Raw genomic sequence first — 13,526 nt, forward strand, 5'->3', positions numbered from 1 at the left:
AAAAAAAAAACAAAAAGAAAAAAAAAAAAATCAAGTCTTTTTTTTCCCCCTCCTTTTCAAAGGATGAACCTGTTACCTGCAATCCAGGAAACAAAGCTGCTCTTTCTCCATCGGCTAATGTCCACCGAAAGGTTCGGCCGCTCAGACCGCCTTGCGGTGATATTCAGGCGGAGCCACTTCATAATCACTGGCGCTGAACAGGGTGGAGGAATTTTTCACCAGGTACCTAGCGGGAGTAGACAAAGCCAATGAAGAGAGCTCTGTAACCCAACCTGCTCTGCCAAGCCACAAATAAACTAGAGACACCGAGTCAACACGCTCAAAGTGTAGCCAAACCACTGTTTATGTCCTCCTACATGTCCACCCTCACCCTTGTTGAGGGTATGATGGGGGAAAACGGTAAATTATAAGCTGAAACAATCTAGCCTAGTTAGCATTTACGCCATCTTGTTAGCCACACTGCATTTACATAAAAACACCCACACACACCCTCACAGCTGTTGCGGGACAGGAAACCCCACAAGACGAGACAATGGTCATCAATATGTAAAACAACTCGTATTAATATATTTACAGCATTTTAAATATATATTTGCTGCAAACAGAACACATTCCCCAGAAGATACTACCCATTGCCAAAGAGTACTGATCAGAAAGAATACACCATATTCACGGAGGTCAGCATGTGGGATTATTTTGACTGAATCAATCTACTGTCACCGCTGAGCCACAGAATAGCGTGTTAGCAGGGTGAGCTAGGTGTCAAGCCAGCTTTCTTTTCTGCCAGCCAAAACCCATGAATTTTCCCAGTAAAGCACATCATGAATTGATGATTACTGTCCTCTTCACAAACCCTTAGTCTCAAAAGGCCCGACTTTAATCAACAGCCTGTCACAATTCACCTCGCACTAATCCCCGCACGTTGCATTCAGGCCCGCTGTGCGCCACAGTCGGGACTGGTTGATTTAATTAAACAATGAGAGTCAACAACAGGGGCTGCTTACTTCAGAAAGTCCTGCAGGTAGTTGAGCAGCAGGGCAAGGCTCTTCTCATCCAAAGGAGTATAGGCCAGCATGGCTCCAATACGCACTGTCCGAAGCAAATGCAAACACGCACACACACACACAGAAACACAAACACATGACCGTTTATGTCTGTGATCATAAGAATGTAAGTCACACTTTGCTCATTTTGAATGCAGCCTATCAGCTGACTACAAAAGTTAATGTAACCTTATATACAGTATCAAATCAGCCTTAGTTTAGAAGACACAGAATGACCATTAATCTCTACATTTTAGAGTTAACAATTCAAACAGTAGCTGGTTTTCCCAGATGTTTTAAACTGGGGATTTCAAATATCTTCAACAGGACTGACATGTAATTCAAACACAAAATCCTAAAAAACAGCTTGGATCCCATTCATCAATGGTAAGACAGGTCTACGACTCCATGAAAAGTAACATTTTTACAATACTAATCTCCCTACACATACATCTTAACAGAAAGTTCAGGTAAAAGTGAAGGGGAGAAGGAGTTTTGTACAGAGGTGAAGCCAATCACATCACACACACCTGTGTGGTCATTATCCACCTGCAAACACACTAGCTCACACCCACCAACTGTGCTCCAAGGGCCTCCTTTGCCCAGCGCAATATACAACACGCTGAATGAAACAGCTTGTGTGATGCTTCAGACCTGGCACAAATGTTTTCTTTTCATCACTATATTTATATTTGTCACACTCATTCACGCTCCCCATTATCCGCATGACCTAATTCTTGTTTAAACAAAGCGCTTTCATCAACATAAACACTTGGGGACAGCTGCAAGCAATTTGCAGCCGCTATGGAAGCAGTTTCTTTACATCGTATCACTAATTGCATCTTTTTTTGTATCACTGAAATGCCATTTATGCTTTTTGCTGCTTAATTTCCTTTAATTGCAGTGGCTAAAAAATATATAAAATGTATATTTACTTCAATTTTGAGCCTTTAATACAATGTTTCCTGTGAAAGACTGTGTTTAGATTGCTTGATGAATTAACATTTCTGTAGTCTTTCATCAAGAAAATGACCCTGTCATCATACTCAGAGAATGAGTGACAATACAAACGCCTGAAAATTACAAAACAAAACAAAAAATGAACAGATCCAAAAGGAGAAACGAAAATCTCAGTCAATGTGTCACTTACATTGTAATTTACAATTACTTATTAATCTCCACGACAACGTCATGAAACGGTAATGCCAAGGTTAATCTCATTTAGCACAGAATGACTTCAAAGGCCTCACACAGAACTGCCTCATGACTCAAGGTGAGGATTCTGTGAACAGCTCTGACCTGATCAGCTATTACTCAAGGAAGACCTAATTTGTCACCCTAGAGTCGTATTGCTGATAAACAACAAAAATGTGCCAGAACATCTACCAAAGCTCAAGCCTTTCTGTTGACCAAAAACACACTCTACAACTTCAGGATGGATATAAAAGCCATCCTTAGCATCTTATCATCAAATATTATTAAATGCCAACATCAAATATACATTTTTTTAGCCGCAAAAGTTTAGAACATGTATTAACGCATACAGCCTGACATCCAGCTGCCAACCTGGGCTGCTCCGAAAGTCTCATCTGCCATCTTACATATGATAAAAATTCTCACGGAAACAACCTGGTGCTGGTCACATCGGACAGATGGGCACTCCACTGTAGCGAAAAATGCGGCAGTGCTGCTGGCAGCCATTTACCAAAAAGCCTGAGCAGGTGGGGGGCCCCGTAGATTTGGGACATGGGTGCATCCGGGTGGTTGGCCAGGATCTCCGCGTACTGCGGCCGCTCAAACTTGTACAGCAGCTGGGTGCCCAGCATGACATTGAAGTACTCCCTGATTCCCGCAACCACCTCATTCACAGCATACTCTCTGGAACAGACAAAGAAAGGTGGGGGCAAATTTAGCATCTCAGATGCCGGGAGGGGTCTACACCTTAAAATAAGTAAATCTTAAACACATCGATCCATTCCATATTGCAATTTACAAGCTTTGGCAGCTGGGAAAACTTCTGACTTCATTTTGCTTTGTGAAAATCGACATGCGCCGCCTCTGAGTTAATTGAACTTGACACATTGGCTCTAATCACAGGGCAGTCCAAAAAAACTGACACTTAAATTGATTCAGTGGGATCTCCTTCTCCCCCTCCATTTCTTTGTTTTTTTTGTTTTTTTTTTTAAGAAACTTACTTGTTGTCAGAGTTGCCTCTCGATTTTTTATAGTTTGCATAGTCCTCTAGGACGGTATCGACATTCTTCTTGGCAGGCAGGTGAAAGAGCTGAAACAATCAATCAGGAAGTTAACACACAGGTGGGACCTCGGCTCAGTTAAAACCAGAAAACGCTTCATAGCAGGCGCTAATAGAAAATTCAGCAACATAACCACTGTGATATTTCCTTCAGGAATAAGCTCAACGAGGTGGAAAGAAGGTGTCCCAGGAACTGCTGGAACAAGACGGAAAATAAATGGCTTCTATATGGTAGTGTAGGCTGGCAAGCAGGCTATGTGCTTGGTCGCCAGGCGTACGCAGACCATTTTCCAGGGAGAGGGACTTGCCGAAATTGGAGGGGAGGGGGGGGGTCCTGCATTCACCTGTTTCTGTCTCGTGATCAGGTCCCAGTCATCTACCAGCCACGGTTTCAGCTCTTCCGGGATCTTGACTTTCACCTCCACTCGGTTTATGAACGTCTCCTCCTGAAAGCAGGCGGGTCGTGTGAGGTGAAATGCTCGTCCCATTTCCAGCCACACCACTTCTGCCTCAACATCTCACTCAGAACAATTTAGCGACCCGACTCTACAGCCCCAAGAGTGAAAGAGGCAGATTTCATAATCTGGGGACTGTGGTGGCACTGTGGTCTCACCCCTTTCCGTCAGATGGGGGGGAACAACAAGATATTAAAGGGGAACACCAACATCAAGTTCTAAGTTCTGAAGGCTCACATCAAGGTTGGCATGGGTTGTGCACAATGCCAAAAAAGTAATCCGATTGGTTAACCAAAGGGAGTGTTGGGGCCTTGGCAGACTAATTGTGGATGTTTAGTCTTATTTTACCACCTGTTTTTGTTAAGTTGGCACACTGTGCTTCTTTGTAACTGCACTCTAAACAGATAACCTTCTGGGTTCTGTGGCTGTGTTTTATTTAACCATTTATTTTACCGCACATTATTGTTCAGAAGATCATCTGTTCACACATAATTTTATGAGAATTTTCTACAATATCTTTACAAGCTGTAAAGTTACACGCATTCATATTTTGACTCACGTTTCTCCCCCCCTACCATTTTCAACCGTGTGCCAATAGATCTTTTCAGGTCTTCAATTTCAATTTCAACAGGCTTAAAGTCTGGTTAAAGTCTAATTACATTTCTAAAGAAAAATAATTCCCATTTAATGTGTCTGGTCACGCTAATGTTTTCACCCTACACAGGTCTTCATCAGTTCAGTGCATTCCAGGACCTCTGAGACCCTTTTTTAATATTACACGCAGTTATCACATATGCATGAGACAGACATCGTTAGACAGACAAATGCACTCCTTCTTACTAATCCAAGTGTACAGGAAACAGACTATTCAATGAGAAACTACTATAATAATCACTTGAATAAAGCTATAATAAACAACTGATGTGCTTTTGCTACACGTATTCAAGATTCTCAAAGTGAAGCATGGTTACTGCAAAACCAATGAAGCTATTTACCAGGACCGCTGGTTTACTCCTCCATTTCTCTAAATGTCTCCTTCACAGCAATGACCCTGGGGATCAAGGTGGGTATGATATGCAAGGGACTGCAGACAGCTGGCTTGAGTTTGACCAGGTACCGGCGTTAATTCCTTGTTCCAAAACAGTCTGGCACAACCCACCGCTGACATTACACAGAGGTAAAACACGCATGTCCACGCTGGTGCGGCTCAGACGGACACGACAGTACAGTGCGAGAGAGCGTTTTTGGCAAACGTACGCTTTCCACAGTTGGGTCAACGCGTGCCCTCTTCTTTCGGGGAGGCTGTGGCATCTCACCCATGCTGGTACCCTCGCCCGCCCCTGGAGCTGCAGACAAAGCATCACCAGCAACACTCATATCAGTGCAGTACTGTGCATGTTATTACTATTACAGCGTCAGTCCATATGGTTATCACCGCACACTATCCAGGTCTGAGGATAGCGCAAGCGGATCGATACCGCAGTGAAGACTTTCAGGACCTGTTTCAATGTAAACTCCAGAGGACTCCGATTCCCTGTCATTTTGAAAATCACATTTAAGATGAATGAAAGTGCTATCACTATCACTACACAGGATTATTTCATTATGGTCACTGCCAGCTGAACTCCTGAGGCTGTCCACAGGAGTGGTAATAGGTACACTTGTATTTGTAATCTGCTGTTACAGAAGAATCAATTTGGGAATAGATAAATCCCCCCCCCACACACACACCAACACCCTTTGAGAAAATCTCAAGCTGGCAGCTCCCCTTCCAGTTCAGTGAATTCAAATTAAGCTCATGAACAAGATTTCTTCTATGGGCTGTCAGTTTTACACGACTTGAATGAATATTCAGTGAACAGTCTCCTGGTGTTAGAGCCCTTTTCATCAAACAGCATATCTATGCGTCGGCCATAACTGCTCTGCTCTGAGGCCGGCAAACACCAAAGGGTGACAGGAAAAGGGGAATTTTTTTTTTTTTTTTTTTTTTTTATTGATGCCCAGATTTATTTAAACGTTGATAGTGCCGGTGACAACATATTACTGCAAACAAAAATTGCACAGTTAAACCCTTTCAAATCCTTGATTTGTCACAGCACACTGGACCAAGTTTCTGCTTATGCAGGTAAAATCCTCTTTCAGTTAATGTCTTATCTGCTCAGTCAATATTAATTTAGCACCTGACACCGATGAGACAAAGTCATTTAATGAAACACAAACAATACCTTTTCATAAAAGTGACAAAGGGATGTACCCCAAGAACAGAGAATGGCAATAATCAAACATTTATTGAACAAACGGCACATAAAAAAAATACACCAACACCCACTTACTTTTCTGTTTGTTCTTTTTTGTTTTCCTAGAAGGGGAAAAAAAAAATAAGATTGTTACCTTGACTGACAGAAACCATAAGCAGACACCAGATCACACAACACCCAGTGCACTGTCACTGTCACTAATTTTTGTGTCATGGCGTGGTGTTAACTATGCCTACACACAGGACTATGAGCACAAGTCCAGTTCGAATTCAGACCCAGAGGACAGTGTCGTATCTTCTCATTTTGGAAGGCATGAGAGAAAATGAATGTTTTTCCTCTTCTTTTTTTTTAAACATACAGGGCAAAATATTTAGCATTTTTTTCATCAGGGGGAGAAACAAAAGGCTCACTGGAAATTTTACTGCAGGTCACAGCAATCTCAGCTTCACACCTAAAGCTGCATGGAAATGCCCCCCGATTGAGAGAAAATGAATGTTTTTCTCTTCTTTTTTTTTTTTTTTTTTTTTAAAAAACATACAGAGCAAAATATTTAGCATTTTTTTCATCAGGGGGAGAAACAAAAGGCTCACTGGAAATTTTACTGCAGGTCACAGCAATCTCAGCTTCACACCTAAAGCTGCATGGAAATGCCCCCCGATTGAGCCCGCAGCCACATGGCTCTGGCCAGACAACACACACAGCCTCAACTGACTTTCTTGTATCTAGACAAGAATAAAACATCACTGTTTACACTATGCTATGGAATAATAATCAGTGGGGAAAAAAGACCACCTTCTGCACCAACTTTCCAATGAAAATAACATCCTTCCACGCTCAATGTCACAATGCAGCGTTACAGGGTTGACCAATCTGTAGTTAAAATTTGCTCAATACAGAAAACATACATAAGTGTGTGCAGGGAACCAGTCTGAATACTAAGGGCTTGCAACTGAAGAGTGGAGTAGTCAATGGCTTTGAACACTGTGAATAAACAAAACCCTGTTCAAATGTTCCCTCTGGTGTAAACACGCTTAGAGACAGGAGAGTAAACGAGGAGAGGTACTCACAGATCAACATTTTTCTGCTGCACAGCAGTAATCTTCTTGTTTGGTGCGACGCCCCTCATCTTTCCCTCAACATAATGGTCCCTGGGGAAGACAGAGGTTAACAAGGTAGTAACAGCACACAGGGAAAAACCTCCTATAAGGTCTCTCAGCAACCTGCATTGGAGTGAACTGGGGTAAAGGCTTGTTGTTCCTGTACCTCACAAGGCCAAAAAAAGAAAAAAATAGGCTGCTACTAAGGACCAGCCATAACTCGTCATGATAAACCACTTGAAAGCAAAGGAGCTATTAATATCGCAACAGATGAGAGCTTCATTGAATGGCCCTGCTTCTATTAGAAGTAGCAGAGTAGACTCTTGTGAATCTTTGTGGAAAAACCGAAACAGTGCAACAGGGTAAAGGATAAAGGGACATTTGCCAGTATTAGTCATAGGGTTGTACTGTATAATGTTTTTTGTTCAAACACAGATTTATTTCATTGCAAACTGACTGCTGATCTGGATTTCAGTCTTCCATTTTCCTCTAAGTGATATCTGAAAAAAAACCATGCAGTGAGATGACTAATGAACTTTTGTTAAAGTATATTTGTGCTAGTGAAAAATATAAAAGGAAAGGTATTTCAATTTCTAAAATTTAATTTTTGTCGGTTATGCATCCTTTAAAGGATATGGGGCACTTGGTTCAGTTTATCTTAATTGCAGTTATTCAATTGTTTCAGACCCAAGTGTTTGGAAAATTGAATTTCATTTAAGACAAAAACCAATCTGAATATTAATTTGCTGGAGGCAGCATTCTTAATTTTTAAGAAGTATGTGCACCTTATTTTCACCGTCACAAACATAAGCCCAACAACAAATTTCATTTACAAAGAAGATAATTCAAAGGATGTTAAACCACATCACTCAATTAACTCAGCCCTACTTCCTTACCACATCCACACTGAAACAAACAAATCACAGGACCAACAAATACTTTACGTGTCATTTTAGCAATATTAAATTCCTGAAACAGTTATACTGTGATCAAGACAAAAAACTCACATATACCAAATATGGTTAATTCAAAGCCCTCGACACGCCACCTCATCGTAAATGAAAAGACTCACTGATTGGCCTTTTGAAGCTCTTTTTGTTTCTGCAGGTTGGTATCCACATACTTGAGCACTCTGCTCTCAGGAACCCATTCATCCCAGCTGTAAACAGGAAAAAAAAAACACACACTCACTAGAAAAGTGTAGACCAGTTAGTCTCTCTCCTGTTCATTATTATTATTATTTTTTTTTTACTTTGCATTAGAAATCTCATTCACAAAACAGTAGGGAGCTTCCTAGCTAAATTCCACATCTGCTCCTTACAATTTGGCTCCCTCATAATTTCCCATTTGAACTGGCTAAATACAACTTGAAATTTGACAGATGATTTGCAGAGATGATTTGACACACCAAATGATAATTTGGTGTGTCATAATCATAATTACAGGCAGTCACCCTTCCGTGATGATCTGGTAAACCCTGATCCATGAGTATGTTTGTAAAAACATCATTTTATGACACAAAAACCTTCATTTAACAGCACTTTAGCCATTTCTGTAGTCATAACTATAACCTTTAGTTTAATAATGCCATCTTGTAGACTAATTCTCAAGTGTGTGTAACACCTGATACATTAATAAAAGGTGTGTTACTGTATATTTATTTTTACCAAACAAATAGAAAAAAAATTAAGAAATTAGTGACCCATGTTATTTTCACTGATTTTCAACATGTGTTCACTTCAATAGGCAACACATTTTTTCCCCCTAAAATGCCACAGATTCAAATTCCGAGGGACATTTTGAACTCTACATTTTTTTTTCCCCTGCCAAGAGTGGCAAGAAGACAAGAAGGTTTGCACATAATTTAAGAAAAATGGCCACTTTTTTCGTATAAAACATATAGCTTTACTTTGCTCTTGTTATCCCTGCTTGCAGCCATATTTATTGCTAGTATTGTCTTACTGTTGTTTCATCCTGTAGCTAAATGCAGCAGTTGTGATCAGCTTTCACTGTGGATACAAATTAAGCTTCTTGAATGCTGGGTAACAGCTTTATTACCTGCAAGCTGGCGTCACGATTTCAGAATGACTGGCAGGTTTGTTTAAGGGATCAAAGACTATTAGTTTGCCTCCACAGGCACGCTGCACTCCTAAGATTTTTTTTTTTTTTTTTTTACAATAGTGCAGAGGATATACGCAGAGGAAAATAACGAAATCATAAAATATATGTTATGATATGCGTAGTTTTGCCTTGTTCTGGACAATATTAAAACAACTCCGATGCAAATATCAATGGACAAATGTACTGGCTACATCTGCACACATTGGGGGGGGGGGGGGGGTGTGTGTGTATATATATACACACACACACACGATACATAGATATATTTGACATTGAACTGTGGATGAATACTTTAATGAGGTATGCACCGATAGAGTTTGCAACAGGACAAATACAGGCTTTTCACACTTAATATTTTTTAGCCCAGGGCTTTCCTTATCCCCAGGTTAACTGACTCACATTTCACACTGGCAAGTTTAGCACTGTGATTAGCACCATAGACCCCAAAAAGTCAGTGCTAGCCCTGCTTCTGAGCAGAGTAACCTCACCCAAGGGTAAGGGTGGTGTTATACCACTTTGGAATGCAAGTTGTGAAACGGCGCTCAGCCATAGGCTAAAAGCTGCATTAGCCTGGGCTAAGACAGTTCTTAGCTCAGGGCTAAAGTAAGTGTGAAAAGCCCTGCATGGTGCCATGCATATCCTTACTGCTGTTCAAATCTATACTCCGAAAAAAAAAAACCGATCCACTGAAACCGTGAAATCTGAGGACAAAAACTGTCACCTGATTTCATCTGTCAGAATTCACGCAATTTTAACATTTAAAACTCTGAAACAAGTACTTCTAAACTTACAGCTATTAAATCAGTGGGTGCTGACTGAAGAATCAATGACAACAGGCGGCAAGCGCAATGCATGGTTTCCTCAGCAGGTTGCCTGCAACTGGCTCGCTCACACTCTCTCTCCCTCTCTCTCTCCCTCTCTCTCTCCCTCTCTCTCTCCCTCTCCCCCTCCCTCTCTCTCTCGCTCTCTCTCGCGCCCCCCCCCCCCCCCCCCCCCTCTCTCAAAACCCTTCAGCACTGAATTATTCCTTTCTAAAAGACGTAAGTAATCAGCTTGATTTTGAATCAGCACTGCAGTGCTCAGGCTGACCCTTGACTTATAATCACGGAAGACCAGCGGCTACCGCAACAGCAGCTGAAGCATCTGTAGAGCTCTTACGCTCAGCTTCAGCACAGACACACCACTTTTGAGAATACAGGAGGACTGAGTCAAAGTCAATGATACCTCCAGCCTTCTCAGTACGACCATGCAAACCCTAACACACACTAATCAATTCCAGCTCTTGGCTGTTGGACGCTGCTGAAATGCAACTCCCTCAGGGATTTTTGACTTTTTTTTTTGTGCACCACCAAAGTAAGACAAGTAAACGTTCAAGACTTTACTTTTTTAAATTAAACTGGGACTGTGCCTCCCAGTCTTTTGCCTTTTTAACATATTCCCACTTTCTTCAAGATAAATCATTATTCAACAGCCCCCTAGCAGGTGTTTCATAGTTAAAGTCTGATACATTTACACCTGAAACGACAGCAGTTCCAAGTTCAGTTCTGTGCACCCACATATAAAACACTCCCAAGTGTGAAAGGGAAGTGATTAAAAAATATGTGCCATTCACAACAATACCAACACAAACAACGTATCTGGAAACTCACTTCTTATTCCATCCGCTATAATGAATGAAGTATTTCACTTGCTTGTCCTTGATATTAACTTTTACACACTGTAAAAAAAAAAAGAGCAAATGTTAAATTCATAAATATACATGAACACGACAAAGACTTTTCTCAGCATATCGTCACTGAAAACATAACGATTTCAGTATAGCATGCACAAAAATGACAATGTGAAGCCAAATTAACATGAAGACCTATTCTAACATCACAAAACGCCAGTCTACTTGATTAATTTTTTCCTTTATATTCATCAAGGGACTGTTGATTAGAGATCTCTTATATGGCTGGCAAAGGCTTCCTCAGAGTCATTCCTCCTGGTCAAGGAGGACAGCCCCCTTCCCACACTTAACTGCTCACCTTTAAGCTCTAAAACAGATGCTTGGTACTCATCCACCCCCTTTCAGAACATAAACTGCTATGCTACAGCTAATTCAATCTACCAGCTTTGTGTCTGTTTAAACATAAATATGCACCTCAGGATCAAACGTGGAATTCATTGTGTTACGCCCACCCGCAGAGGGTTAGGACTCATTTCCATTTTTGAAAGAGACAATGCAAATGATTTAATTTTTATTCCAGGCACCACTTCGAAAGAAAACAAATGCGGACCAAGGGAGTAGGGAGTATACCTTAGCTTCGTAGAGCAATGGCCCATGAAAACACAGAACTCGTTCACCTGAAAAGCAAGACGACAAACGTTAACGGCATTACAATCACACCAGGACCAAGATGCTCTGTAGAGTGAACACCATTGTTTTACCCGCTTCACCTGAGTTTAACATCTTAAAGAGGAAGCTTGCACACACCCTTCTCAAAAATCACAAGTAGCACTACCAGGTTGAGCAAAGCCTCTGTCTGTGGATCAGAGTACACAGTCTGGGTGGGCAAAGACAGTACAGTACACCTGAAACAATTCTACAGACACTTGCCCACTCTTGGTTGTTGTATTCACAACATAAATTGTGAACAAAAAATTGGAAAAAGTGATGGCATACAATGCGGGGATTTTGTGCAGCTTGAAATGAGTACATTACTAGGTCATTTAAGATGCTACGTGTACTTTACAGTCAAATGAACTGGTCTAATGTTACGAGCAGAATTCTGCAGGAGAGGTGGAAATAACCTGGAAGACTTACCAATGAAGGCAAATTGCTGTTACATAGTACAGGAAGTTGTTTCTTCACAATGTTGCTAGTTGACTGACGTAAACTTTAGTTCATACAAGGAGGCATCTCAGAAAAATGTGTCACCTTGCGAATGAGGCAGGCGAAACTTTAGCTAAACGTTTTATTTATTTATTGAGAACACTTGATAGCCACGACAAAAATATTGATGGAATTCGAAATTCTGTCAGGTGGAATTCGAAATTCTACACGGTCAACAACGCGATAACGGAATACGTTATTGTGTGATTCCTGGATCAAATTTTAATCTTAGGCACGGCTTGCTGGCAACCTTACCATGTAATATGTACTAGCCAATGTGGCTAACTTTCTGTGTGACTGCTTTCCCTGCCCAAAAAGACAGATGGCTGCACAAATGCTGCGTTAAATAAGCATTGTTGTGCTTTCGTAAAAGCAATCAGCAAGCTACATAGCTACATAAAAAAATCACGGTGGTTCGGTATCAAAATGTGACTTGTGTTACAGTCAATTAGCTCACAATCGGCCAGGAACTAGCCAACTTAGCACACCCGTGTTTCTCGGCGGAATGAGGCTGGTTAACTCGGTTGCTAATAGAACGTGATAGTGGTTTTCCTTGCAGAAATTTAGCGAACTCGCAACCAACATCTTTTTAAACGCTTGCGAGGTCGCTAGCTTTTTTTTCGACGCCAGATCATAGCTGGCTCGGATAACTAGCTAACTAGCTCTCAAGTCTTAGCCCTTCCTATTGTAGCCCGCTTGTAGCGCTAAAGAGGGCCTTGGTTTAACAGCCCTGTCCTTCGACTTCTGAGAAAACAATGGCTAGCTCGTAAGCAAATGCAAAACCGAAAGACTTATCGAAGAATGTCGGTAGACTTGTGCATATTTTATTGCTTTAACGTTTCTGAAATCATTATTCCGTTGCTTTTCTGACAGTGCTGGTTTTACCAGCAGGCTATATCCTTTTCAAAGCCTCCCGGGCGCGCCATTGAAACAAGCGCACGCAAATCGGAGCTAACTGCACATCAAAAACAGGGTGTGCTGCAAAGAAAACGTAGGCTTATTTTAACCGTAAATTACAAATTCAGCCGTTCCTTACCTTCTTGAAATTTAGGCTTAGGGTCCTGTTTTGGCGCCATTCACAGATTAAACTATTAAAATATCTGAAAAATCAAATTCAGGCATCGCCAGCTCCGATTGTATCCAGACACAGTGAAGGCGCTTGGCTGCGTCACTGATGCGCGACGCAAATCGGTCAGGTGGCCTCTAATGTCTGGTTGCGTCAACGTATCGTTCCGCAAATCAGTGAGAGTGTTTCGCGCTTGAATAGTACATTGTTTGAGAGAAATATAACGTCACTGTCTGCCATGCTATCAAGGTTAAGCAGCATATTATCCCTATTTAGAAAGAAGTATGAATAAAGATGGAGGGCGCTGTATGTGTATCTTTTGGGTGTACGCGTGTGCATGATGCGCTAGACCAGCAG

General features: G+C 41.3%; 1 protein-coding gene across 2 annotated transcripts; it reads right to left on the bottom strand.

Annotated features, from left to right (window-relative positions):
- morf4l1 (mortality factor 4 like 1) lies at positions 1-13,263 on the bottom strand. Of its 2 annotated transcripts, none has more exons than XM_036534975.1 (12): positions 13,140-13,263; positions 11,528-11,574; positions 10,878-10,945; positions 8,180-8,266; positions 7,078-7,158; positions 6,086-6,111; positions 5,010-5,098; positions 3,642-3,743; positions 3,239-3,327; positions 2,749-2,921; positions 1,005-1,089; positions 1-226 (listed from the first exon to the last, which is right to left on the bottom strand). In XM_036534975.1, exons 1-12 carry the CDS (start codon positions 13,177-13,179, stop codon positions 142-144), a joined length of 972 nt encoding a protein of 323 aa, XP_036390868.1. In that variant the 5' UTR covers positions 13,180-13,263; the 3' UTR covers positions 1-141. The 2 variants fall into 2 exon arrangements, with proteins under 2 accessions (XP_036390868.1, XP_036390869.1); XM_036534976.1 differs by lacking the exon at positions 13,140-13,263 and adding an exon at positions 12,035-12,052.
- Between the last annotated feature and the right edge of the window lie 263 nt (positions 13,264-13,526).

Source organism: Megalops cyprinoides, chromosome 8, assembly GCF_013368585.1.
Source record: "Megalops cyprinoides isolate fMegCyp1 chromosome 8, fMegCyp1.pri, whole genome shotgun sequence".
NCBI classification, from domain to species: domain Eukaryota; kingdom Metazoa; phylum Chordata; class Actinopteri; order Elopiformes; family Megalopidae; genus Megalops; species Megalops cyprinoides.

Excerpts from the sequence above, each read along its gene's own strand:
- morf4l1 (XM_036534975.1), bottom strand. The coding sequence starts at position 13,179 with ATGGCGCCAAAACAGGACCCTAAGCCTAAATTTCAAGAAG. Across the intron at positions 10,946-11,527 it reads CATTGCTCTACGAAGCTAAG|TGTGTAAAAGTTAATATCAA; the intron begins GTATACTCCCTA and ends TTTTTTTTACAG. Across the intron at positions 3,744-5,009 it reads TTGACCCAACTGTGGAAAGC|GAGGAGACGTTCATAAACCG; the intron begins GTACGTTTGCCA and ends GCCTGCTTTCAG.